The sequence below is a fragment of the Hetaerina americana genome, unplaced genomic scaffold, assembly GCF_022747635.1.
Source record: "Hetaerina americana unplaced genomic scaffold, ioHetAmer1.1.p SCAF_2, whole genome shotgun sequence".
NCBI lineage: Eukaryota > Metazoa > Arthropoda > Insecta > Odonata > Calopterygidae > Hetaerina > Hetaerina americana.
In genome coordinates, this window is record NW_027286763.1 from 79,348,382 (window position 1) to 79,376,374 (window position 27,993).

General features: G+C 42.0%; 1 protein-coding gene across 2 annotated transcripts in view; it reads right to left on the reverse strand.

Annotated features, from left to right (window-relative positions):
- Positions 1-27,993, reverse strand: part of LOC139687465 (protein big brother-like) — a 145,342-nt gene that overhangs the window by 110,855 nt on the left and 6,494 nt on the right. For both annotated transcript variants that reach the window (XM_071584637.1, XM_071584638.1), the window contains exons 2-4: positions 21,316-21,567; positions 15,433-15,519; positions 10,498-10,620 (exon numbers count right to left, since the gene is read on the reverse strand). In XM_071584637.1, the coding sequence (XP_071440738.1) occupies positions 10,498-10,620; positions 15,433-15,519; positions 21,316-21,567 (462 nt within the window). The remainder of the gene's footprint in view (positions 1-10,497; positions 10,621-15,432; positions 15,520-21,315; positions 21,568-27,993) is intronic.

Below are 27,993 nucleotides of genomic sequence, written 5' to 3' on the forward strand. Positions count from 1 at the left end.
AAACTCCCCATTGTTTTCGCCTCGGCTTTTCAGCAGCGTTTCCCAACGAACGCGCCGACGACGGATGGGTGTCGGATCCCCCCTGATCTCATAACCACCTCTCTGAGTTTCTTTCCCAGCAGCCACCGCGTCAGCGCACGCTCTCCTCACGCATGCTCCGTCTCATTTGCATTCTTCTCCATTTGACCGTCCCCGCCGGGATGGGTCTCGGGGTTTCGGAAGGTGTGGGGTTAAAAGCATGACTTTTTGTGCACGCCCTCACGTCGGGTCGACATCGCGCTAAGCGCGCGAGACTACGAAAAACCTCTTTGCCCCGTCACGCCGTCGGTCGTCGTCACCCTTGCATTTCGAGAGAGAGAGAGACTAATGAGTCGGATCCTTCGCGTCCCCTTGTCTCGCTTCTGACCCCTCTCCCCCCCCGGGCGGAACCATTACCTGAATCCCACCCCCCCTAGGGGTCACGCTCCTCCCGATCCCCAACAGGAATCGTCCGGAGCGACCCCTCTTAAAAAAAATACTCCTGTTTACCTTGCCATCCAAACCGACCCAGTCTCTCAAGGAGTTTTTTCGCCTCACCCCTTCTCTCCCTCGGAAATCTTGGCCGCTTAAATGGCTCGGTGTATAACAGTCCTGTTCCTTTGTCCGCGCTCGTGTGTTTGTGGAACGGTCTTGACGGGGTTAAATGGGGCGGGAAGGAAGGGGTGAGGGGTGGCGATGATGCTTGCACGTGTAATGACTGCCCTGAGAGGAGAAAGGAGTTGTGAGCAGGGTAAGGTAGGAGGGGAATTCTAAGGGGCAAGGGGCCTCTTTCCTCAAAGGCGGGGCCGTGCCTAGAGGGGAGAGAGAGGTGGTGGAAGGCTGGAAAAAAAGTGACCCGCGAACATCGATGGGGCCGTAAAACGTCACTCTCCTCAGATCTAAATTATGAAAGGGTTTAGGACGGTTGGAGCCGGGGGAAAAACAAAAACCCCTTCGCGCCCTTGCCCCCCCCCCGTGGGAGTTGGGGAGGGGAATTTTTAACAGCGCGGCGGAGGTTCGTCGGCCATTCATAACCTCAGGGGAAGCGGGGACGGGGGCACAATCGGGGAGAGCGCGGACTCGTCCGCCCGGCGCGCGAACAAAACAATTTGTCCGACGACGACCAGGATGATTTTGTCATAAGTAATCCCCTCCGCCCTCGCCCCCACTTCCGCCCTCCCGACCCGAGACGACCCCGTGAGGAAAGTCAAAAGGTAAATAGGCAACGCGGCGCGGCAGTTGTGTTTGTTTTTAGGCCGGGAGTCGGGTGGGGTCATTTCGCACCGTAATTGTCCGTCGACAAAAAATGAGCTCGCACCATAAAAGCTCACGCCCTGTCGTAGTTAATACCCGGACAGGCAAAACGCAAGTGCTTATAGTGGGGTAGCAGTGACGGGGTCGGCTGCATGGGTTCGAACGAGCGGTCGTGGATGCAAATGATTGGAATGAGCAATGATTATGGAACAAATCGTCCAGATTTGTATTATCGAGGTGCAGGTCTTTCCTTAATTGCTGTGCTCAACTATTCCTCGTAAAACTTAATGGTGATTGATTTAGTTTAATACAGAGACGTCTAATGATACCTGTACACTAAAAATTAATGCATGAAGTAAATTCTACGGTGAAACGTGTGATGATAGTATTCTGAAGGATTGGTTTTAAAAGTTAATTTGTAATAGAAACTGCGCCATATTGAGGATGCCAAAGTAAACCTCGAACAATAATTTTATAAACAGCTAATGTAAAACCATCAACAGCAGTCATCGCTATTGCGTGGCGAAGAGTCTGTAGACGTGTACATATTTAGAGAATTGCGGACTGTATAGAATCATGGATTACGTATTGTGATCGGAGAAAAATGCTAGACCACATACACTACACACGTGAAAAACCCGGGATGGTCTTTGACTTTCATCATTATACGTACAAGTCCAACATGGCATTTGGTTAAGGTACCAAGGTCCGAATCGGCCCTGAAAACTATCGTTGATCACCGATCTCCAAAACTTAAAAAGCGGAACCTTCGAGTTAGCTGACTTACGCAGCATCCGCCGATTTTATCTCCGAACCATCAAGTGGTTTTGTCTTATCAATTAAGATGTCTCGTAATGTAAATTGAATTCTTTCCCAGCCAAAAAATCACCTGATTTTTCCGAACATTAGCTTTCTCCTCAAATGTAAGTAGATACACCGAACCTTTTATTCGCATTGCTAAGAAAACCTACCATAAGTACGTTAACTAAGTCACCAACAAAGTAAGCTTATGCTCGAAACGTTAAGTTTTAGACATATGTGCTTGCACTTGAATTATAATAGCGTAAGGCTTGCCAACTTCTGAGCCAATTCTTGACGATCGAAAGTTTGGATTTCTGCCAAAGTTATGATGTCACTGCCATCACTGAAATTCTTCGGCATTTGTGATAACATCATGATTCCCAAAACGCCCTTTATTTTCTTGGGGTAAACATTGAGAATTGTAATTTTCTCAATTTCGGTAGAAGAGATGTAAAGCGTAATGAGAAACGTACAGAGAAAAATCCAGTCAACAATATGTAGGATCTGTCTAAAAAATAATTGGAATAAATCCGTGAAAAAAATGTAGTGGAAAAATATTTCCTGCAATTATTTCAAATCTAAGTACAAATTATTAAAATTCTTCAAAATAGCACCCTTGTGCATAGACACGCCGATGCCAGCGCCTCTGCCAATCGCGGTACGTTTTCTGGGCGGCATCGACGGGAACCTCGTTCAGACATCTCGTCACGGCCTCTTAGACGTTATCTAGCGTTCCAAAATGGTTGCCTTTCAAGCTCCTTTTTATTCTTGGGAGCAAAAAATAAATCCGTCAGTGCCATCTCGGGGCAGTGGGGCGGCTGGGGCAGCTTCACCTACTTGGGTTTGACCTGGCACTTGGTCACAAGGAAGGCGGTGAGGAACGGCACGTTCTCGTGATGCAGCCTCCAGTTGGCTAAGATCTCTTTCCTGACGCGTTGCACTCTTAGACCTCCACGCATCAAGGGGTCAACTGCATAGTGTCTCCTCGGAGCGACGGAGTACTATAATACGAGTACATTACTTCACACTGGGTATTCAGTCCAGTGACTCGTGGGTCGAGTAGTAAGTTTGTACAGTATGAAAATCTCACACCAAAGCAGATATCAAATCCGAGCCCATAGCCTGCGAAGATAGTATGCATATGTCTGTAGTAGCCAACACAACATTATCTCTTTTCCTGTTCGTTTTACAGCAGTAAACCTAGGAAATATTTTACGGACTTGGTTGCGATTTGGCGGAAATTCGTTATGTTTGGTTGAAATAGCCGAGTGCCCGTTGCCACGAACAAAGCTTTTCCACGTGAAATCCTAAAATGATCATTTAATTGAAACTGATCAGTTAAGAATACTTTCTTAAAAAAGTCGATCCAATTACTAATTTCAACAAACATAAAATTTCGATTCGGATGCTCACGCGATAAGACAATTTATCTGCTGGCCTCTTTTAACTCTTCGTATTTCTCAATGTTTATACTTTCCAAGCGACAAATTCCCCGTTTTATGTAGTATTTATATAGGTATGTTTTCCAGGAGTTCCCTATTCAAGACATAAACATTTTCATTTGGATTTTATTAAAATTTTACGCGTAAATTGGGTAAGGTTATGCATAGTGGATATTAATTTTTACTGCACACAGATTGTTTTCTGGCTTTCTTACTAAGTTTTCGATCGCTTTAAAGTCGGTATCAATGTGCTAAAAATGTTAAGGGTATCGATAATAACACTGTTCGCTGCTTGACATCTGGACATATTAATAGCCCTGGCCATGTCCAAACAAAGGCAATCCGCTTCTTAGTATTTGAGATTTTCTGTGCAATTGAGCCTTGCAAACTGCGAGCGGCACAGTGAAAGGACTTGGGCCACTCCACCATTAATGTGTGTGAATTTGACTGTTGGCACGCCCAAACATGAAATGAGCTCTGCCTACCCTCGCTTAATCTCCGGGAACAATATTTACTGGAGGTTGATATTCTTCAAAGAATTTCCGATTAGTCCAGCTTCTTTCCGTTTTATTTTAAATACTCGGATGACCAAAATGGATCCTTCAAACGGAATCATGAGGGAGAAGAAATCCCATTAAAATGACCGGTTCTTATCCCGATGTTAGCTTAGAAGTACGGATGCCTTCGATGGAGGTTCTCGATGATTCCCTCACAGCTCGGAAATATACGCGCAAGGGGCCTTGTGGAGCGGTAGCGGCGGTTCTCACCACAGGATCTCCCTTCTCCATGCCAACCCCCCGCCCCCTCCTCCGCCACCCGAACCTCCTGAATCCCCTCGTCCACCGCCCGCCCTCCACCTTTCATCCCACCTCCCCCTCCCTCCTCGACGCCCTCCCCCTCTCCCTGCGATCAATATGGCTCTCCATGGACGGTTCCCGAGTGGACATCCGTGTAACTCGCCTCCCTCCACCTCAAAAAACCTCCCGCCCCCATTCTTTCACTCCGACACGTGCTTTCTCTCCGTCCCATCCCGCCCTCCAAACCCCACCCCTCATCCTCCCACATTTTAATTTAATTTCTATCTCGGTCACTCTCACTGTTTGATTAAATAAATCTCCACCGTCCGCATGTGCTCGTGTGTGTGTGTGTGTGTGTGTGTGCGTGTGTGCTCAAGGGCCTAAGTGCGCGCGCCGCATACACACACGTGCTCTCTGCCTTCGGTCGTTTGTGGAGTCGGGTCGTGTATCCCCGAGACTCAGTGCGCCCTATCCACATTTCATTTTGATTTTATTTACGACTCCTCTTCCTCTCTCTCTCTCTCTCTCTTTCCCGATGTTTTTTTTTCTCCACGGGGAAGCAATATCTAACCAGCGGTCTTCCCCCCCCCCCTTCCTCCCCCTCCCCGCCCGCCCAGCTTCCGAAAAAGTACGATAGGTCGGTTTTCACTTTTCGAGTTTCATGCGATGTGAGGAATATTATTACCATAATTATTTTTTTTATCTACCTTTTTAAGGTGCGCGTTTTTTCCATGGCCACTACGCGTTAACGAGACAAAATCATCTTTTTTTTATTTTTTTGGGTATCGTGAAATTGTTCGCATGTAGTCGTTGGAGAGAGAAAGAGAGAGAGATAGCGTACGCAATTTTCAGCTGTTTCGAGTATCCCTTTGTTCGCTTGAGAGTTACGTGCGCGTAGTACGTGTACGCCGGTGAAATCGAATATCCGAAATGTCAGTCGTTCGAGCATCTTTCCGTTCGATCGAGACGAGTGTTTTCAGCTCTGGAGCACCCAGTGTGTCGGTCCGCGGTAAATTTTATGGCACCGAACGAAGTTCCTGCCCACACAGTCACAGTCATGAAGAGAAAATATGAACTCGTTCCTTTTTAACCTTGTTTTTGAACTGCATCACAGATCGACGAGATTTAGCGAACCGTCCGCCGCGAATTTGCGGGGAGGAACGAAATTGCGTCGGGGAATCCGTCAAGGAATTAAAAAAAAAATTGTCGAATTGAAAATTTAAAAAAATAAAAACATAAACCTACAGTCGGATATATTTATTAAGAATTTTCCATTCGTACAGATTTTTGTTAGGAGTGATTGTTACTGAATGAATACATTTATTTTTTTTAAATCAGCAAGTCAAACTTTGAGCAGATAAAGATAGGTTGACCTGAAGGTGACAAATCGTCAAAAACCTAGGTCTTACTAATGAAAATCATTACGTGGATTTCAAAAAGTTATTTGTTTCATTTCTTTCGTCATGGATAACTTCCACTGAACAAAGCCTGGAACCATTTCGTCTGTTAAACTTTGGATTTTCAGAATTTTATTATAGCCGCCAACTGACTACTTGTCTCTCAAAAATTAATGAAATTCTAAGGGCCTCATTAATCTTCCTTTCATACAGTTAGTTAACTGCTGGCTTTCCTAAAACGGCAATTTTGGGTAACGCATAACGATGTTTTTTTTCATATGGCTGAGGGAGGTATTAGTCAAAAATAAAAGGTTTTGGTACTTCTTCTCCCTCAGGCCAAAGTAAATAACAAGATGATGAGTCTTTCCCTGCAGCATGAAGATTATAAACCGTTCCTTAAGAGAATTATTACGAGTATGTTCATCCCTTCCCAAATTCCCCGTTAAAATTAAATCCCCGCGCCAAAATAAAAACTTTGACCTTGTGAATGTTTTATGGCGATCTCGGGCGTAGAATTATTACATTTTGGAAGGCAGTTCTCAGGTTTCCCTGAAAGAGAAATTATACGCCTCCGACCCCCCTCATTCAAAACCCTCCCCCCCCCCAAGACGACGACCCCGCGGGTTCTCCCCACTTCCCACATTGTTAGCTTCAGTTTTCTCATTATAGTTTCTTTCATCATCGCGCCCACCGCCTTCTTCAACGAAGGGACGAACGCGAGAGGGCACCCCGAGGACGCATTTACGCCCAACAACACAAACGGCGACGGCACAGGGAAATCGAATGCCGTTGCCTCTTCACGCCTCCCCCTTTCTGTTCCTTCATACGTCAATACGGAAAGCTGAACCACAAAGCTCCCTTGCTTCCCGAGTGCCGCGCGGGATCCGTGAGGGGTTCTGCACCCCCCTCGGGGTAAAAGGGTAAGATGGCAGGAGAGGAGCTGCAATCGAGGTCGGAATACTTTAAAAGTTTCTTTCGAGAAAAAAGCCGCAAGTGAAGATAGTTTTGATGCCTCTTTAATCAAGGAGGTACTGCAGGATTGTTTTTTTTTAAAAACCCCGAGGCTCTTCTAAGTGGAAATTCTCTTGAATGATTGGTCTTACGAAATAATTCGCTCAGAGATCGAAGAATGACTACTCGTACAATAAACACAGGACTGGAATACAGATCTCTCACATAAAGTTACCTGATCAATTATTAACCCTGATCAAAGCAAAACCTGACTATATGTGAGCTCGCTTTTTTAATGGCTTTCTTTATTTGCCTTCTCGGCGTGGTCATGGAGTTGTTACAAGCAGCAAAATATCCGTAATGTTTATAACGGATGTTGCATGTATGTAGTCCGGTCGCCTCCTTGCTATGTGCCCTTTCGGTAGATCGCGGGGTGTCATGTGTATGTGGAAGTGGTGGAATAGAATTAGAATGTCTTGTGGCCTAATACCCCCTGCCATACATTCTTACAACTGCATGCAGGGTAGCACCCAGATGTACAAATACTACGTACGTTTTCTGAAGAGCACGAGCATGATCGGAAGTTCTAAAAGCAGCTTCTATCTTAAAACAATTTTTTAATTATGAATATACTACCTTGATCAAAAAGTTCCCGGAATAACCACCGTGTGGCGCTCCCATCGTTCCGATTTGAGTTCTGTTTTTTTTGTTAAATTGGTACATCTGTTGTTGATATTCCCTTTAAATCTTAGTGTCATAACTTGACATTTGCAAAAGTTACGTAGCCAAGAGTACATCTATCTCTGTGTGTGTTGGCGATTTTTTACAATTGCAGAAATGGATTTAAATTTGAAACAACGAACTTGTATTAAATTTTGCGTAAAAAACGGATTTAGTGGCGCACGGACGTTGGAAATGTTGGAAAAGTGTTTCGGCAACGATTCTCTAAAAAAAACGGTCGTTTACCAGTGGCACGAGCGGTTCAGAAGTGGTCGTGAGTCAATCGAAGATGATGAACGCAGTGGCAGACCATCGACATCGAAAGTCGGTGAAAAAATTGATAAAGTAAAAGAAATGTTGGTCAATAACCGCAAATTAACCATCAGAGAAATAGCGGAGGACTTGAACATTGCCTATGGATCCGCCCAAGACATTGTGGTTAATGATTTGGGTTTCCGTCGTGTAGCAGCAAAGTTGGTGCCAAAAGACCTCAATTTCATGCAAAAAAGAGACCGTGTTGACGTCGCAAAAGACATGATTTGCGAGGCTGAATCCGATCCCACATTCATCAAAAGGATCATTACTGGAGACGAGACGTGGGTTTATGAGTACGACACGCAATCCAGACATCAGGCAAGTGAATGGCGTTCACCAAATGAGCCGAGACCAAAAAAACCACGTCGTTTTCAGTCAAAAAAGAAGGCAATGCTGACGGTTTTCATGGATTACAACGGTGTAGTGCATCATGAATTTTTGCCAGAAGGCCAGACAGTAAACAAAGAGTATTATTTGGGCGTTATGAGACGTTTGCGTGAAGCAATTCGCCGAAAGAGACCAGAAATGTGGGCAGAAAACTCGTGGATTTTGCACCATGATAACGCACCGTCGCACAGTGCTATCATTATTCGTAATTTTTTGACGAAAAATGCAACAAATACCATCCAACAGCCACCGAATTCACCTGATTTGGCTCCTTTCTGTTCAATCGAGTTAAAAAACCATTACGGGGAACGCGTTTTAGCAGCCGAGAGGAAGTAATGGAAAAATCGCAGGAAGCACTGATGGACATACCGAAAACCGAATATAAAAAATGTTTCGAGGATTGGATCAAGCGCTGGCATAAGTGTGTTGCAGTCGATGGGGATTACTTTGAAGGGGACAATATAGATTTAGATGAATAAACTTGTATTTTTAATTTTCTGAATAAATTCCGGGAAATTTTTGATCAAGGTAGTATGCTTATATATAACTTTCCAAGCCACCATGGCTTCTAAATCAAGCTCAAGGTTAAGTATGGCAAAATCCTTTTCACGGTCTTGGCCTTTGATATAATTAACAGAAAAAATAGCAAATCTATCATTTGAATCTTAAATAATTGAACCGTAGCAATTCCCGTCGAAGTATAGATAGATGTATATAGACTTCCGCTAAAGCAGTTCTGAATAACCCGAGAAAGAAAATCCTAATTCAGAAAAGGCTGAATCTATGGTATTAAAGTCCAAGTCGTCCTATTGATTTTTATGCGATATTCATTCAGAAGACCTCTTACGTATGCATGAATGTTGTTGGAAAAACTGCGACAATCCGAAAGTCATCTCGTTCCCTCGACAAGCAGAGTTATGCCATCAAGTTCAATAGCAACCGCACTAACTCGATCCTTTCGTCCATTCTAACGCCAGGTAATTTAGCAAAATGTTTTATACTTCGACAACGATTGGAACACCTTTAATTTTCCTTGGCCGAGTGACACTTGTATTAAATCCAGCGCTTCGGTGCTTATAAATATGAACAGGTGTACTTTTATCATTTCGGGATGCATTAAATGTTACTGTGCATCACACACGAACTTCACACTCATTTTTGGGATAAACGCATATTTATCACCGTAGTACCACTTATATTCAGCTCATTGTATTCCACCGCACTTAATTTAATTTGATAATATAATCGCATTTGAGTAGGACCGGCTGCGAAAGACACTATCATTTAATGCCAGTGTTTCTCAACCTAAGACGTATGTCTTATAAGGGGACCAATTGCATATATTGTGGGATTTTTTAAACGATGTTGCCTATGTCACCTCATCGCCGATATGGCACAAAATAACAGTTTTCGGCGATCAACTATCGATGTTGGAACTCTTATTTTCCGAAATAAAAAAGCTAAAAACACAAATACAACTTCCAGCATAAATAGTTGGCGGCTTATATTCATGGAAAAGGGTCAAAAACAATTTTACCTCCATTCTTTATTCGTTGAAAGTCCGTATTTATGCTAAAAATAATTTTGAGAGTGAAAAAAGAGAATATTTTTTCACCTTCACCAGGCAGTTTCACAATAAAGTTGGAACGAAAAGGAAATCATGGTTAATATTACCGTTGCCACTTTGAAAACCCACCAAAAACCTTAAACAGGCGGAAAATGAATGTTGAGTTTTTCATGCAATGTCCAATGATTCAGGCGTTATATGGCGGAATTCCATACTGAATAATAGATAAAAAGAGCACCTTTTCACTTAACATAAAAAATTTTACTACCGTGACATTGTATCTGATGATGGCCCAGTGAGCTGGAACGAGCATTTTTTATAAGACCATATTTAAGTGGAAAAATTTCTATTTTTTATCGTCAGATATTTTTTACACAGGAACGACTTGATCGCGATTAGTTTCGCTACACTGTGCGTAGCATATTTTGGTTAGTACTTTTGAATATTGTCTTGAACTTTGCACTTACCTAAAAATACTACAGAGTCGTAATGAAGCCAATCCTGCATGAAAATCTAAGTATTTAATTTCCAGAATATTGAATCTCTCTCTCTCTCTCGGAGTGCGTCATCACGTCCGACCGTTCCCGTACAGTGCCCCCGAGAGTGATGGACGAGTCGCTAATCGAAACCTCCTCTTATGCATCGAAACGGAAAACTTGACTCCGGTTACGGGGAAGTGAGGAAGTGAACATGGAAGAACTTCAATCGATTTACATTCCAGGGGGCTCAACATCCCTCTTCATTCATTTCCCGCCCGTAATGGTATCCCAGCAGTGTGCCTCGGCCTTGCACTGCCAAGAACCCTCCGGCCGCGCGGCGTGTCCTGCCCCTTCGTCTCTGACACCCACCTTACCAGGTTCCTTCTCAAAGTCGCACTCTCTCGCTCCGAAGGGATCGATCGCCAGGCCGTGGCTGTACACGCTCCCCGGGTTGAACACCAGCTGGACGTTGGTCCCCGTCGCGATGAACGCCTGCGGCAGGGAATCAAACGAGACAACGTCATAATCAAAGGCAATCGCACCACTCACCTCTCCCAGCCGGAACACCAAAAGGTTGTGGAGAACTTTGGGAGTCAGTCAGAGGGATAAACAAAATACCAGGCGCAGGAAAACCCATCGAGTGTCTTTACTATGAGTTCACCTTGTTTTCTGGAAGCACGGAGCTTCTCAACCAACGGAAACTTGCAACCATTTCCTTTAACGTAGCCATTGGCGAGGTGGATAGAGAAAAACGTATAAAACGTACAGTTGAGCGTTTACCCAGTGAAATTGTTAACTTAGTTAGCATTTCTAATTAAAATTAATCAAAAGTAAACAGTCCCATCCATGGGCCACGCCGCACAGAATTATTCTCTGCAGCTTTTAATTCCACACAGACCCCTGTTGTACGATGATGGGAAGGGTTCTGTCCATCTTTGCCCAGTTAATCGTTAGAAACTCTACAACTTCATAAAAGTCATTCTATAGTTATTTTCTAAACTAAGGTGTAATAGTATTTAATAATTGACGCGAAAATAATTACAGGTGGGTTGGAAAATACGGCGCAGATTCAACGTAGCAGCTAAATGGATGGAAGCGCAGTGCGACAGATTTGTATGCGAGTATGTACTCGATTCTCCATGTCCAGGCAGGCACTGTTGTACGAAAGGACGAAAGAAAACAGGAACTTAAGATATAAGCAAGCCATAAGATGAGAATTAAAGTTTCGTCGGAAAAAAGAACGGGTTTGAGAAGAATCTTCTGCTCCATACGATTGCTTGTCCCATACAGGAACTTCCAGATTCGTTGTTCTCCCTCTGGAAAGGAGCGATAATAACGATTCTCTAGACTAGAACAGCTAGGCACATTTCATCATAGTCCGTTACGGCTTTTCACTTCACTAGTGTACCCTTACATGTAGTATGTACTTGTAGTATGCCACCATCATGCTTCGGAGTTTCACCTCCTCACCATGTGCTCAGAATTCCCCGTTTCAGAATCTTTGATAACAGATGTTTAGTTTTCGTTATTTTTTGTAATTTTCAACGAAACGGTCAACTTTTATGTTTTCTGTTTAAAATACGCATTACGTATTTCTGTGATGTCCACTCGTGACGACTTTACGCCTGGTGCTCCACGAATTGATTGAGCAACCGTGAACCAAGTTCCATAACTCAGAGTTTAAGTTGATTTTTAATTATTCCGGTCCATGTGACACATAAATAAAGAGAAAACTCATACACCCAAAAAAAAACTCTTCCGCTGAATAAATATCCGCCACGTAATCAACTTCGCGGGTTTTGCGAGGGTGCCGTCGCATAAACCCATAACGGGATTAGCGGTCGAGGGAGTCGAGGCTCCCAATCCTGATGAATGGGTGAAACCGCGGGCAATAGTTCACATTAATTGCAGGGGACATAATTATTAAATTAAAGTTATATTTGTAGCTGTTTCGGGTAGACATAGGGGAATTATAAAGGGAACGGTGGGATAAGACTGAAATTTACTTGGGGACGGTGGGACCCAGAGGGAGATTAGAACAATTTAACGCTACCATTGAATAAAAATATAATCTGCTTTCGTGTTGCGAATAATGGGATCAATGTCCCACAAAGATTACAAGTCAGGTCTGAGAGATGAATAAATTAAGCAGAATATGTTTAATCTCATCTCTCGCACTCGGATGCCATTATCGTTATTATTTACTATAAATACGGAAAAGACGCCCGCGTGATTCGGGCATAAATTAATATCTGCCGATGGACAATTAAATGGAAAGATTTTTACATTCCGCACTTAAGTACTCATTAAGAGATTTTTATGTATGTTTTCATTTTTCAACGAAAATATGCTCCTTGTACGATTTGGGATAGCAATACAACTCTAAATATCTATTTAGTATTTTTGTGAGATTGAAGTCAAGCAAAAAAAGGTAAATATCGAATACCAACGTAATTAACTATAAATTACGTAATTAATACTAATAACGACCGTAGTAGTTCTTCTTCTCTTTTTTCCATGATATTATCATTCCGTTAAAAATCAGCAGACTCCGTGTAACTGGTGACAGAACTCGTAAAGGAGGCAATTTGAACTTTTTTTAGAGAATTTATTTTACATTTGCTGTTACTCTGTATTAATTAAACTGACCAATGTTCCGATTTATTGGTTTCCTTTACTGTGTAATCTAGAGACGGGTATGAAATCACTTGATTCACTTGAAATGAAAATGATAGTTTACCTGTGTATAATTTTTTCATCAAACAAATGAAATAATGCTTTCTTTAAGGATTCACTCTGAGAGCTCACGATGCACGAAGAAAAATTAGTCTCCGTTCCGTTCAATGCGGAACATTCTTTTGTGAGATCACTCCATACGTAAAATACTCGCTCGTCCGAGCCAACAACACATAATACCCCTGGTAACCCTTCAAAATATCACCTTCAATACATCTATTTTCCTTCCTAACGCTCTTCCTTTTTCACTCTCTCGGGTGCATTTATTACACTGTATATCTGCCGCTTCGCACACTAATATTTTATTTAAAATTGACCAGTAATAAATGATGAATGACTGATTTCATTTTCCGGAAAGGACCTAAAACCCCCCAAAAACTTCATCTTTTTCAACAAAAAAAATAAACAAAAAGGCACACCCATTCACCCGGGATTCATTCAACGGGCGTTCCGCAAAAATTAATTTCATCGCCTCGAAACGGCGCGGACGCAGGAGACCAAAAACTGCGGCCTCAATTTCGCGGATAAATACCTACGTCGGCATTTTCCTCACTTTCACTCTCGTCCCACAGAGTGGTATCGAAAATAAACACACGGTTCATATTTGAAACCGTCGTCGGCGACCCCCCCCCACCCACTTCCTTTTTTTTTCACCCACGGCCTTGTGGGCTGGGCGTGAAGGGGATGGGAGGGAGGGGGTGGGTGGGTGGGTGGGTTGTCTCTCCACTACTACCCCCCGATCCTCCCTTGCTCGACCCGCGATGCATGCAACAGTTTGCGGAATCCACTGCGCAGATATTAATACCCTTGCCCCCTCCGGGTCAGTCGATGCCGCGTGCAGATGAGGCAAAAGGCGAGACGCGAAGAGAATAGGAGGTGGGTAAAACGGGAACCACATTTGCATACGGCGGAGGGAGCTTCGATTACCCAGGTCCGAGCTTCCGCATTTTTGGTCGCCTCCTCCTACCCCCTCCCCCCTCTCCCTACCGCAGAGAGCAGTCGTCATCGGCTCGCGGTTAGGGCTGTGCGCGGTATTCGTTCTCCGATATCGAGTATCGATGCTCAAGAAATATCGAGGGGAACACAATATATGTTTGTATCCATACGCACGCGCATATACATACGTATATGTGAGCATGTTCGGGTGTGTGGGCATACACACACATATATATGTGTGTGTGTATATATATATATATATATATATATATATATATATATATATATACATATATGTGTGTGTGTGTGTGTATACGGAAATAGATATAAGGGAAAAGGCAAAGGAACACATATAAAGGACGAACACAGCAGAGGTGGGGAAGGCGGAATCGAGCAGATCAGCAGTGTAAAAATATTTCCTTGACCGGGACTTGAACCACGGATGTTTCAACTTGCCGATGCTCTAACCACTTGAGCTGTCGAGGAAACGTAATTTATGCCGAAATCTGCTGGGGGTTTATGCAACCAAGTGCCCCGATTCTTTGGCCAAGAGGATGGCGTCACGGAGCTGTTTCACCCACAATAGGAAAAATAGAAGACACAAGAGGAAAGGATAGTAGGAAAGCAATCATGCAGCGTCATAAAGGATAGTAACAGTGCGTTTTGTGGCACGCATAGCCAGAAGAAGAAGACTAGTCAAATTGGCCAAATACATATATATCCCTCTCCTCCTTGATAACGGTGGTCACGACCACCGAAAATTCGAAAAATAGTGAGTCTCTTTTTTTGTGTGTTTCTGTGTGTTTTTGTCTGTGTCCACTAGTGCTAAGTGTTATACATTTTATATGTATATATATATATATATATATATATATATATATATATATATATATATATATATATATAATGTATTCGCGTATTGCGGGTATTCGTGTTTGAATGTATATCTCGGGTGTATATGATATATATATATATATATATATATATATATATATATATATATATATATATATATATATATATATTATATATACTCGAGATATACATTCAAACACGAATACCCGCCATATGGCGAACAAATATTCATTCTCATTGAAATAAATATATAGGACTGTATATAGGAAATAGATATAAAGGACGAACACAAGAGAGGTGGGGAAGGCGGAATCGAGCAGATCAGCAGTGTAAAAATATTTCCTTGACCGGGAATTGAACCACGGATGTTTCAACTTGCCGGGCCGATGCGATCCGTTGTTCAAGTATATTACTCGTATACGAGTATACAAGTAATTTCTCGTATTACTTTAAAATTGTTCCCTGCATACTAGTTTTCATCGCTTTTGTTTTGTCCTTATTTGTATTTATGTTTAAAACAGTGCCTTTGATATTGCTATAATTTATTCATATGTATGATAATACTTGCAGAGTGAAGCAAGGTGAACCGTGAACACAAATACGCACTGAATACTCGTATGGCTGGCTCTGCGCGTTAAGTTGACCGTGCTCTGCGATCTAGAGTTCTGTTTGTGCATCCCTTCGTGTGCCACCCACCATATTATTTTTTTTAAATATATCCCCGTAGATACAAATAGGTATGTGGTAACATTTATCCGCTGCCTGCGGTCTACTCACAATTTCAGCGTGTCCTTCGCGGCAGCCGTTTTGAAATCGAACCTGCCTCTCCTCCAGCGGCCGATCCCTGTATCCGGTGAATCTCACCTGGAAGAAAAATGACGGCGCAGTTTTAGTTTTTGCACTCTTTTCACCTACCTCTTGGACAGGCAAAGCGAGCATGAAATCCCAAGCATTATGAGTTCCAACTCTTTTCCGGCTACACCCGCCTCCTCGGAAAAGGGGTCGCTCTGCATTCCGAGGATGTAAGAGGGGGGCGGAAAGACCCTGTGAGTCGTTTCGTACTTTTTGCCATTAGGCCCATGCAAAAAAAGGGCCCTCGCCGTGTGAAAAAAAGGGCAGGCGTTGAGACTTAGGAAGTCCCATTACGAGTCCTCAAGCGCCACAAAACGGATCGCAGCTGCCAGGTGAGAAACCGTCGATAGAAGTGGACCAGGACAATAATTTGCTCAAATGAAAACCAATCTCCATCTCTTTTCACACTTGGAAGAAATGGATTTTGACGTTCTCAATTTCGTCGAAACGGGTTTTCCGCGAGGGGAAATCTCTCCGCCTGGCACACACACCGCCAGAATGAGTTTTTGGATCCTTAACTTGACGGTTTTTGATCCTAATTCTCGGACTGAATTCCCAATTTCGTTACAAAAATGTGCTAAAACTTCCCAAAAATGCCATCGAACATTCTAGCAGGGATTTATCGCACCCGACTCGGAAAATGATCCCTGCGACTTTTAAAAATGTCTTCCGTGACCGTTGAAAATGTTACGTAAATGTATGTATTATTTTGAATGAGACGAGGCTAATTTGATCAGTAGTACCGCACACGTAAATTTTACATGGAGGTCAAAATATAATTTCACATATTTAACCATTAACGCTATTCAAACTTTAGTTTTGTATTTATTGAGGCTTAGAATCGATGTTGTCCCATAAGAGACACGATATGCCGTAATGATATTTCAAAAATTGCATTAACATTCGTTAAGGTCTTAATAATTATCTAATAATTAAAAATTAAAATATAGAGCGCCACTAAGTCCTCATTAAGGACACAGCTGTTAGAAATTCTCCGTTTCTTGGATATAACTGAAGGGAGATTACAACTTTAAATCTTGCTACGTGATCAATCATATGACAAACGCTTCACTATTTAACTCCTCGAGGGATTAGACCCCCTTAAAGAATTATAGATTACTGGTAGATTGCAGCAGTGTCATTAACATGTTTCTGCTTGCTAAACATTTCTTACACACATGAGTCAACTATTTCTCGCGGGAAAATTTATCTATCATTTCTGGCGCCTGATTCTCCAATATATTCATCCGCCCAACGCATAAAAAAAGTTGAACTACAGAACCAGCATGAAGCTCACTGAATTACAAGAGTGAGCTTACACACTACCCACATTCAGCCAACGATTTCATTCCAGGGACAAATCATCTTCTCCCAAATCGTTAGTAAATCAGATTTCAACACTTACGTCATCAAGATAGTTATACCGCCGAAGGAACTGCAGACATTTACCACGGAGGATTTGACGTTACAGCGAAAGAGAGAGAGCATTAAGTTTGGTGCTAACTCGAGAAGGACACGGAATAAACCCTTGAGTGACCATTAGGTTAGCATGTTATTATGCCCGTATCGGTTGAATCAATGGAGCAATCAAACGCCTACAACAGGTTACGTGAGATATGATTTGTCCGCGTGACTCCGACACAACCGAGTTGGTCTCCTCATCGTCTTTTGAGCAGGTGCCCGAAGGAACACGTTCCCAGAGACATAAAACCATTTCAACTGTCTCCATTGAGACGCACATGAATCAAGCGAGGAGTCGTGCAGTCGTTGAGAGGAGGAGGAGGGGTCAAAACACTTGTACCCCTCCCACTCCTATAAAACCGCGTGACGGCTGTGGGGCGAAGGAAAACAGGCCAGTGGAGCTCGCCTTCAGATCCAAGTCGTGCGCATGCATCGTATTCTGGTCCCTCCTCGACCGCAGTCTCGCCTTAATTGGCGAAGGCGGAGGCTGAAGTGGCCACGCAAACGGAGAGTTGGGAGTGGGGGAGGGAAAGAGGATAGGGAGATTGCTCAGGACGTTTCGGAGTCATGCCCACTTCAGATCTACAACGCTTCGCCGGCGAAGGTGGATGATCATCAATGAAAGTGCTGGAAGATTATGGATCCATCAATTTCAGTCGATGAGAAGTCTCTCCCACTGCCACCTCAGGAGCTGATGCTGATAACCGAGTGTTTTCCTTGCCTTGAGAGCGGAGACTTCCGGGGGAATCCTGAGAATTCTGCACCACAGCTATTCACGCACGAATTTCATTGCATTCCGGAGGTCCTGGAGAAATCTTTTCCGGGTCTTCGTTTGTTTTCTCCTTCTTATGCAGAGTTGGACTTCCGTCCTCCTCGATACCCGTTCATCAACAACACCATTCCTTCCATTTGCTTCTATGCTCTTTCATCGAAGATTAAATTCTTAAATCATACGATATGCTAAACTAAAATATTCGTTTCATGTAAGATATGTAGGTCTTCTTTTTTAAACGTATTACTCCCCGAGATATTTTTTTGTGACCGAGTACGGCCTTTTCCGGTTTTGTTAATCGTTATCTTAAGGAACATCTCCATAATATTTAGGTGATCACGATATTTTTCAAAACCGGTCATGTTCTGCCACAGAAAATATTCTTGAGATCTAATATTTCGTGAAAATATTCTTGAAATATTAATACATGTTCTGTAATGCTATAAGAACCAATAGCATCCTCTTTAGTGAGTTACACTACGCTTTATATTCTGGTATTCTCTAAACTTCTCTCTTAGTCTATAGCTACTTTTAATTTTTTCATATGCTTAAATTTTTTTTTATTTCTTATAAGTTTAAATTCGAAGTTTTTGTGGGTATTTTAGAATGCGAAACACTCTTGGAAGTGACTTCGCTTCAACAAACCAACCATCGACATCGTAGATTCATTTTGATAATTTGACATTCGCACATTACGATGTTATATACAAGTTATCCACCGTTATTATTCTCAAGGTGCAGAGGAATGTGTGGTCTCATGAAGACACATCTACGCCTAGTTGGTAGTAGTCCTTAGAGGAGACCGACTACTGATGAGGACGTTTGCACCATTAGAGGTGGTGGTTGGAAATTTGGAAAAGGTGGAGTTTTCAGGGAAGGGTGGCTGCAGGGCGGAGGGAAACCCGATGTCAGTAATTACCTACTCTAAAAACGAAAGACGGCAAGAGGGCACAACACGCATCCGACGGACGGAGTACTGCACTTGGGATGTCACATAGCAAATAAGAAGAGCTCATAGCACCACCGAAAACTCTTCCACCGCCGGAATTCGAACCCTTGCCCCGGGAGTGGGACGCCAGTATACTAACCTGAACATTTCCTGGATGATTAGAAATAAAAAAAACCAAATAAGCCATTTCCAAATTTTATTGAGCAGCTGTTTTTAAACAAAATGGTACTTAACGCAAAAGTAAATTATAAGAGCCACAATTCCAAAGAAACTGCGGGAGATGTCCATTTTCAAATTTTATTGAGCAGCTGTTTTCAAACAAAATGGTACTTAACGCAAGAGTAAATTAAAAGAGCCACAATTCCAAAGAAACTGCGGGAGATGTCCCGATAGTAATTTAAACGGAGTCATCCGCTGCTGTGCATTATACGCATTTCAATAATTTCATAGCGTAAAAATCCCGGTCAAGGCGAATGATTTTTATACTTTGAAATCGTTGCATTGTAACATAGTTTAACAAGCCACTTTTTGTTCGCTTCTTTCACTCGGGTATTGTTACAATGAAAGACTAGCAACAACCATTCAGAGTAATGAACTGTTACGCGTTCTTTCCGGGGTTGGGACACAGCAGTAAGACGTCTACGGTGTCTTGCGTCCGAGATCATTATTAGTAGTTTTTAGGGGAGGCGACCGACAGCTAAGGTCATTTGCGCCACTAGGGATGGATGGGAAAGTAAGGGTGGAGAGAAACCCAACCCGGCGTCGGCATTAGGCTTCTCTTAAAAAGAGAGGCGCCAACGCCTTTTTAAGTGTTACGTGCTATCCAACAGACGGCTCACGCACTGAAAGTGCTCTCCAAAAGGCACCTCATGTAGGGATTGGGATTACACTGAAAAATATCTGCCGCACCTGGGATTCGAACCCGGACCCTCTCGTTGGAAAGCCAGTGCGTTGGCCACCGCAACATCCCGATCCCCAAGAATGGGCATGCGTCATCGTAAAAGGCGTTTAACTCTTTTTAAGTTGCCTGCCTACATTGGATGAGCGGAAAAACCATTCACCACAAGAGTCAAAGACCGCAAATCCCGCCGACTGTGAAACAATTCGGTGATTCCGCTGGCCAAACACTTGATAAGGGGAAACCGCATTAGAGGTCAGGAGCGGAGATTCAAATTTGGGCCAACAAACTCGGCCAGCGTGCCACTCAAAGGGCACTGTGGGGATACGACGCGTGGTACGGTTGCCATCGACTCGAGTAGCGCACTCACGTCCCCTATTATCTTTTCATGGGTCCCTACAAATCATTATATTTGAATGGACGCCTAGGCATCACAGAGCATTCTGCATTGATCCAATGCTTTTCGAAGGTGAATCAAGTCCAGGAAAAAAATGTTGAATTCACGCGAGTACACTGACATGCAAAAATGAAGCAGCAAGAGACGTTTTGGATACTTCCAACACGAAGTTTTGCGATTCGTTTGTTTCTATCGGCTGAAATAAATGCGAAACGAGAGGTACTTTGACTTCCCAACCGCATAAATTAGTGGAAAACTGCAATTTTCAATGCTTATAACATCTTATATGGAGCAACATCTTTATGTAGGGGGCTTTTACGGTACTGATATGAGTGTAAAGACTTTGTGGGGTTAATTCACTGCTCTCTTTCTCCGTTCTCCGGACAAAGTTCGGCGAAATGGTTTACCTAAAGGCATGCCATATACCCGAGACTTCGCCCGGAGAGGACGCTAGGAACGAAGCTAAACTTGGCGAAAAAACATGTCTGTTTGCGGACGTTTTACCTGTATAGGTGAAAGTAAAAGCTAAAATTACCGCTATTCATTTCACGCCAGTAAAGAAAAGTAGCAAGCCCGAGCCTTAATGCCAATTGAACTTTACCTCATTGCGTTTGCAACTTACAGATTGTTAACTTCCCGTATATAAGGAGAAAGGAACTACATATTTGCATTAACTTTTCCATAAATTTAACAGAGAAAAAGAAAAAATCTAAAGCTGGATAACGTACTTCCTAGACATAAAAAATGACCACTGGAGGAATTTTTTGAAATTATGAAATATTATGTTAATAGTTTAGGATGAATTTTGAAAATCTTAACGATTGAGCACGAACAGTTGTTTCCATGAGATGTAAATTAATCTATTCAAATCAGCAAGTCCCTCAAAACGTGTCCAATCGACAGGTAGACATTTCCCTAAACCAACCCTAAGGTTGGTTTTGACAGGTGAGGATAGAGCTGGCCTAAGCCATACGTCGCTTCAAATTCACACATCATCATGGTGAGTAGGGGCAGTTCCATTGCCTTTGATGCCAGTGGTTTCCCAGGAAGATATGGTACCTAAAATGTCACACTGCTTGGGTGAAACAAGGTAGACCCTGAGGGGTCAACCGCAACGGAACCCGGTCCCTCAGGTAGACAGCTCAGCTCTATAGATTCTGTGCTAACAGGCGATGGACTATCATTACCCTGATAGAGCAGTAAATTCGGCACGCCATTTAATATTATTTATCACGTTGCAAAAAAATGAGAGAACCCAGAGTGAATATGTGGTTTTGAACTCTCGAGAGCTGTCCCGGGAAGAACCACCCCAGGGAACGTCCACCACTCACCTCCGACTCCCTGCTCAGCCTCCGGAAGAGCTCGTCCGACTCGAACTTGGCCTTCTGGTCCGGCACCACGCGGGGCATCTTGAAGACGAATCGGGGCTTGGGCGGCGGCGGTGCGAGGGCCGCCGTCGGGTCGTACAGCCCCGGGTGGTGATGGTGGTGGTTGTAGTGATGCGGATGGTGGTGAGAGGCGTGCGGGTGCATGGGATCGAAGGACGGCAGCATTCCGGAGAGGGCGGCCGCCGCGGCCGACGCCTGAGCCACAGAAAGAGAGGAGAAGTCGGTCAGCAGTGAGCAGAGCTCCGAGATGTACCGTTTTTTCAAATTCCGGGTACCTCACGAAGACACTCATCCTGCAACTAGATCGAGAGCTCTCCTGAGCCATCATGCATGGTCTCTTGTATACTTACCGGGATGGTTTTTATTTTACTCGGAGTTATACTTTCATATATCTACTTGCTTCAAATGTATAAAACGGGACGTTTCAGGCGTGATATGGTGGAATATCATGGGTAATTAAAAATTGGCAATTTTCCACAAAATAAAATTTAATCCGACCGGTTTCAATGTAACTACTACATCATCGTCACCTGATGATGATGTAGTTACACTGAAACCGGTCGGATTAAAATTTATTTTGTGGAAAATTGCCAATTTTCAATTAATGCTTCAAATGTCCTATCTCCAATCTATTTTACGCCATGTGCTCTTCATTTGTCGAAACCAGAGTCCCATTCCTGTCTTGCAGCATTTAAGTTTCGCATTATTTCTGTGCGATTAATTTAAATTCGGTAGCTGAAAGACGCCTCTTATGTGTGAATATTATGCAAACATTTTCATTAGAATGCCACGACTGGAATATGAATACTAATTCCTTACGAGTTCAAGTACAAAGATTGTGTCAATACTTCAAGCTGGGATATGATCATACTTGGATGTGCATTCTTTGATATTACGTAATCGATATAATCCAGAGGAACGTTTTTCCAAACAATACATCGATTGAAAGCCCTCCAAAAATTTCTTTTCATGTAACATATAGCATTCATACCTCTTACTGTGTGACGTTGGCAAGTAAAATAAGGTGCAACATTTATTTCCATTCGCAGACTCCGCGTGTTCAAATTTCATTGACTGGTATCTTTGATAGAAGGGTGACTGATTTTGTACAAGATCATATATCATGTGGGCATGGGCTTAAACTTCTATTGTAAGAGTAAACTAATTTGGAGAACAAACGAAATATTCATTGGCCCCCAAACTTAGGTCTGCATTGAAATATGGTATCAGCGATGCTTAAAAGTTTCAGATTTCCCACCTTTGGTTTATAGCGAAAGATACGTAGCTCCTACCGTTCAACTCAGGTGTCAATCAAGTTTTGTAGAATATCATTCTATTCTAGAGTGTTCTAGAAACTCTCCGTGGCAACCTCCCCACATTTAGAAACTAAACCGTGCCATTTGTCTTCGGTGACACTGACCACAATATATAATATATATATACCGACCACAATATATAATATTTTAAAGGGACTGCATATTTAAATTTCTTAAACAACACCACCCATCCATAAAACGCGGGACACTAGACCATCTGAGTGTGCCAAGAAGAGCAAATATCGAGTCATCTGTTGCTCATGTCCGAAATTCAAAATCTTTTTTGCCCCACCGCTTAGCAACGCAAGACTAAGAAAGGGCAAAGAATATCGATATCCGATACTATTTTTATTTTAGTATTGTGTATACGGATAGTTTTAGAAATCGATACCGCCGAATGCATCGATACTGGCGGTATCGGTAACTGGAGAGGCTAACTGGCAACGTTCGATCCGATGTTTAACCATGCTGAAAATTTTACTAAATAGTTGATCGTCATTTGTTTTTATCATTAAATAGTTTGCGTCGAATATTTTCCATCATTATTCTTTAATAGTTTATTTAAAAACAATACTAATATACAGTACACACACATACATGTATACTGTTTAGTACTTCATTACCGAAAAAAAAATTAGCACGCAATGATTCAGTGTGGAATTAATTTATTCTAAGACGCAGATAATTGTACATGAGCGTGTTGAGGATTCAAATGATATTTGGAATTGTTTCCGATGATATAGGGCTTAGGTAAGTATTAAGTGGAGAGCGGAGGGTTACAAACATTATAATTTATAACTAAAGGGGGAAAAGTATCACTATTTTAAATGAAAATGGAATATTTTTGCACTTTGACCTACGTAGGTATGCTCGATCAAGAACTGGAAATGCCGAAATTATTTCAAGCGAATTCCTTTTTAATTTTCAAATGAGGAAATGTTATGGCTGCTTTATAAATGTTTTCAACAGATTCAGGCGAGATGTAGTGGAAGTTCGTCAAAATGAGATACAAATTTGCACTTTTACACAGATTATTTTCCACAGAAATCTGTGGAAAAGTGCAAATTTGTTTCGCATAATAAATTTTCAATCACCATAACGGCCATTCTAGAATTCACAGTTCATTGAGACTAACTAAGAACGAATTCTCATAAGCAAGGAGCTCAAAAGTAATGCATACGTACCATCATGGTGGTAAGCATTTTATCTTCCCGAAAATATTAGCGCATAATATGCCATTGGTTCTGATTTGAGATTTAATGTGCTTCCAGTTGTATTGTTTATCTGTGTTACTTTAAATTTCCTTGTGATGTTTTCAGTTGTAGAAGTTGAACAAAGAGTTAGGTTAATCTAGAAAGTATACACCAATATTCCAATGTGGATAAATGGTCCATAATCGTGCATACCTTAAAAAAACTATCAGAATCGCTCAACTCAATATGCTACATATTTCGATATAATTTGTCACGAAAAAATGAATAAGAAAAGAAATAATATTTCAATCAACGAGAATAATTTCAAATACGCTTTAGAAAGACAAAATCCGAAGAAATCAAACATTTAAGCAAAAGTTTGAAAAAAATAAGCAACATTTCTCAATCGATCATTCCAAATAAGTTTAAAACTAATGCTTTGATGAATCCCCCTAGACCGCAGACATATGATGACATCAAGGTGGTGGTGCTTTTATTTCTCAGAAACATGTCCACCTTGATGACATAGAACGCAGAACCTGCCTCATTTTTATTTCTCCATTGAATTGATTTCCTTCTTTATTTCCTTACGATTTATCCCTCCACCGCGAGATGCAATAGCACGAAATCTAAGCACTAATGCGATTGATTATATCTATGTACTTAGATCTCCCCCGTCTTTTCAACTCCACATGTGCAGTTGCATACACAGGGAGAGAGAAGAGGGCGATGGGTCTCCTACTCCCCCTCGGGTACGCAGAGATTGCCCGAAATTAGCCCTAGTACTTGAAGCTACACTCATATGCCCACGCGGCAAAACATCACCCAATGTTGTATGACTGGGGACGTAAAAACCGATGGGAAGGATTGGAAATTGTTTTAACGAACTGGATTTGGAATTGGGACGTTCAAGTCGCTCCACTCCTCGTTCTTCCTTCGAAGTTCTTCCCATCATCTTCTCTTCTCCCCCACCATCATCCCCATCCAGTACTTCTCGTCTGTTTTCCTTTCCACCCATTTCATTTTCTTCATCCTTTGCTACGCTCACATCTCAAAAGCCTCCCATCTACGGTTATTCTCTTGCCTCAACGAGTTTCAGAGTCATAAAAAAACCACGATCTATATCACGGTTTTCAAAAGTCATTTCTTTACGACTTTTCTCATAGTCCTTGTCATTCAACTCTTGGCAAAGCTCCTTTATCTAACAAAATACCTCTCTTAATTCCATTAATCCTCTTCGGCTTGATATGCAACTTCTTAAAAACGCTTATTTCATATTTTTGACCCTGTTTTTGAGTCAACAACAACGCTTCCTAAATTGGCGCAGCCGGTCTAATTTATTCTAGTTATTAGCTAATCTGCTCTAATTTGTTCCCCAAGTTTGATGCTCAAATTAACAGGATGGACTTAAAATAATAAGTGTGGCTTTAGTCTGTCGCAATTCTCAGAAATAGTTATTATCAAGGACTGAGAATGTTGATAACTATTGATAAATCCTTCAGATAAAGGGTTGTAAGTCAAAATAACCTTTTTACGCTGCCCGAGTGTTTACTTTTGGGCATGTAAATCATTCCATGGGTCTCTTGGCAGTGACCTTTATACGAACAGTAATGACTATGGTACGAGTGATGTAAAGCTATATTGTCAGATATAAGTTAGAAATGCATATTACAAATAAAAAATCGTTATATAAGTGCTAGTACTAAGTTATTTTCGTGATCCTTAGCGTGGATGGAATTGTATTTATTTGGATGAGAACAAGACTGAAATCATCTCTCTTTTAAACTTACTTCCTCAATGCAAATAATAATAACTAATCAGTATAAAATTATTGTGTCTGCGGAAGTTCCAGTAACGGAAACTTACATATTTCTCTCTATTAAAATCTCCTATTATCATTATAATTTATAATTTTAGAAACAGTCATTTCATACGTCAATACGCACTCATGTAGATGCTTATTCGTACTTACAGGTATGCAGAACATCACGTTAACCTACCTACCCGTAGGTTTTCGACGGTCCCGGAAAAATCCTCTTAGTTTCTGCCCTACATACTCCCCCGTTCGAAATGCCATTTTATTTCCTCTCTCTCCCCGAATCACCAAACTAAACATCCAAATACAGGTATAAAAGGAGATACTGCTTCCAAAGGAGATGAACCTTGATTACCAAACCGATTCCTTTCTACTCAACCCTCACAGCTGGATCCACTCTCTCCATCTACGTTCCTTCTTCGTTTCGTTTTCGATGTTATTCGTTTTTCTTCTTTTCTGTTAATATTTTTAAAAATAGATTCTCTTCCATGTACCCTTCTCAAAACTTTGAAAAATAATCTTCGCTCATTATCCATCCCCGAGCATCAAGTATTTTTTAGCCATACCACGCTCCAGATTTAAATCTTGATTAATACTTCTTTCTCTACTCGAGACATATGTCCTTAACTAATCTAATATATTTATGATTGCTACTCTAAAATAGTAAACGAAAGTCCGTTTGTGTTATTTCATGGTATCGGCACCGAAATATGATTCAGTCGATATTAATGACAGTGTTATAAAATGAGTGTGGTGATTTTACGTAGTTTCTTTTTACCTTCCACTGCAAAGACGTGCTGGAGTGTGACGTCAGCGTACGACGAAGACACTCGTATAAGACGGGAGCATTTTCTTGAGTTCGTAAAATTTTACGTCAATTTCTCCTGCCTCACCCTTCTCTTTTCAAATATAAGTTAGAATAATGGTTTTGTAATGATGGATTATGGAGTTGGCCATCGTTGTAGTCGTATCGCATGTTAAAGCCGATTATTACCTGTCCCACTATAGATGCTCTTCGAGGAATCGTGTTCGCAGCTGCGTGAACATCATCAGGGTTGAAGAAACCGGGGTTTGCATCTTTGTCACCTTGAAGTCCACTACGTGTTCGCGGTGCAGTAAATTCTCCGCAGTCCCAGTTTCATTTTGAGCAATGCCTTGGGTGGGATCCGCAACAATCACGCAACAGGGAACTCCGCCGGTTGAAACGAAACATTTGTCACGTGACCGCAGGGCAGCGTGCGACTAAACTTGCTGACCCAGCGTGGATCTGTTACCTTGACGAATGGAAAAACTATCCTTTCCTCCCGACTTTCGCGAACAAAAATGCAAAATGGATTTTTTTCCTCGATCGACATCACTTGCATCGAAACATCCAAACGTAGCGCCCAACAAAATAATATGATCTTCCATTTAGGTGTGTCATTGAGAAAGTTGGAGCACACGATGATATGGGTCTTTTTGACTCGGATATCAAATTTCGTCCCTGCTGCCATGCCCCAGCCAATCGCGGAGTTGAGTCGGGCCGGGGGGGGGGGGTGTGCTCTGAATACACACCGCACGGAGGGCGTTCTAAACGAAGGCTGGCCCCTCCGTCCAAGGCGGGCTCGGAACCGGTCGAAGGAAACGGTTGAAGTGAAATTATGAGCCAGGAGCCCCAAAACGACGCACGGCTTCTTCCATTCAAGGAGGTAAAAGTTTTGTGAATCGGCGATTGAATACGATTTAGCGCGATCGACCCCGATAAGAATAAGCGTGATGGCAAAACAAAACTCGTTTATCATTACGGAGCGATCTTAATGAATCGATTGAAGTAATACGACTTCAGCATGTATTTATTTAACATTCATATCTGCGGTGGATGCAACCAAAATACCCTTGGTCAAGGATATTTAAAAATATTCATAGATCCATTCATTTTCTGGATCCTCGAAATTTTCGCTGCCGCAGCGAATTCAATGAAATCATGTTTTTTGATTACTAGCTAACAAATCTATTTCAAGCGATGCAACCCATCAGTTTGTCGAATTTACTATACGCTACCAAATAGATTGATCACTTCTTATTATCTTGTGCATCTAACAACGGCGGGCACGGAATTAAAAACATAAAAATCACAGATAAAGATTCCATGTATGAAATTAAGCTCAGAATTATTTTAAATTATTCAAGGAATACGTTATCCTAAGAGCAATTCCTTTCAAATGGATTCAAGTTAAGGTAATTACGTTTAGCGTGTGGCAAATCCATATATTTCCGTCATCAATTGTTTGCAGCAATACGCTCAACAAACAGTAAA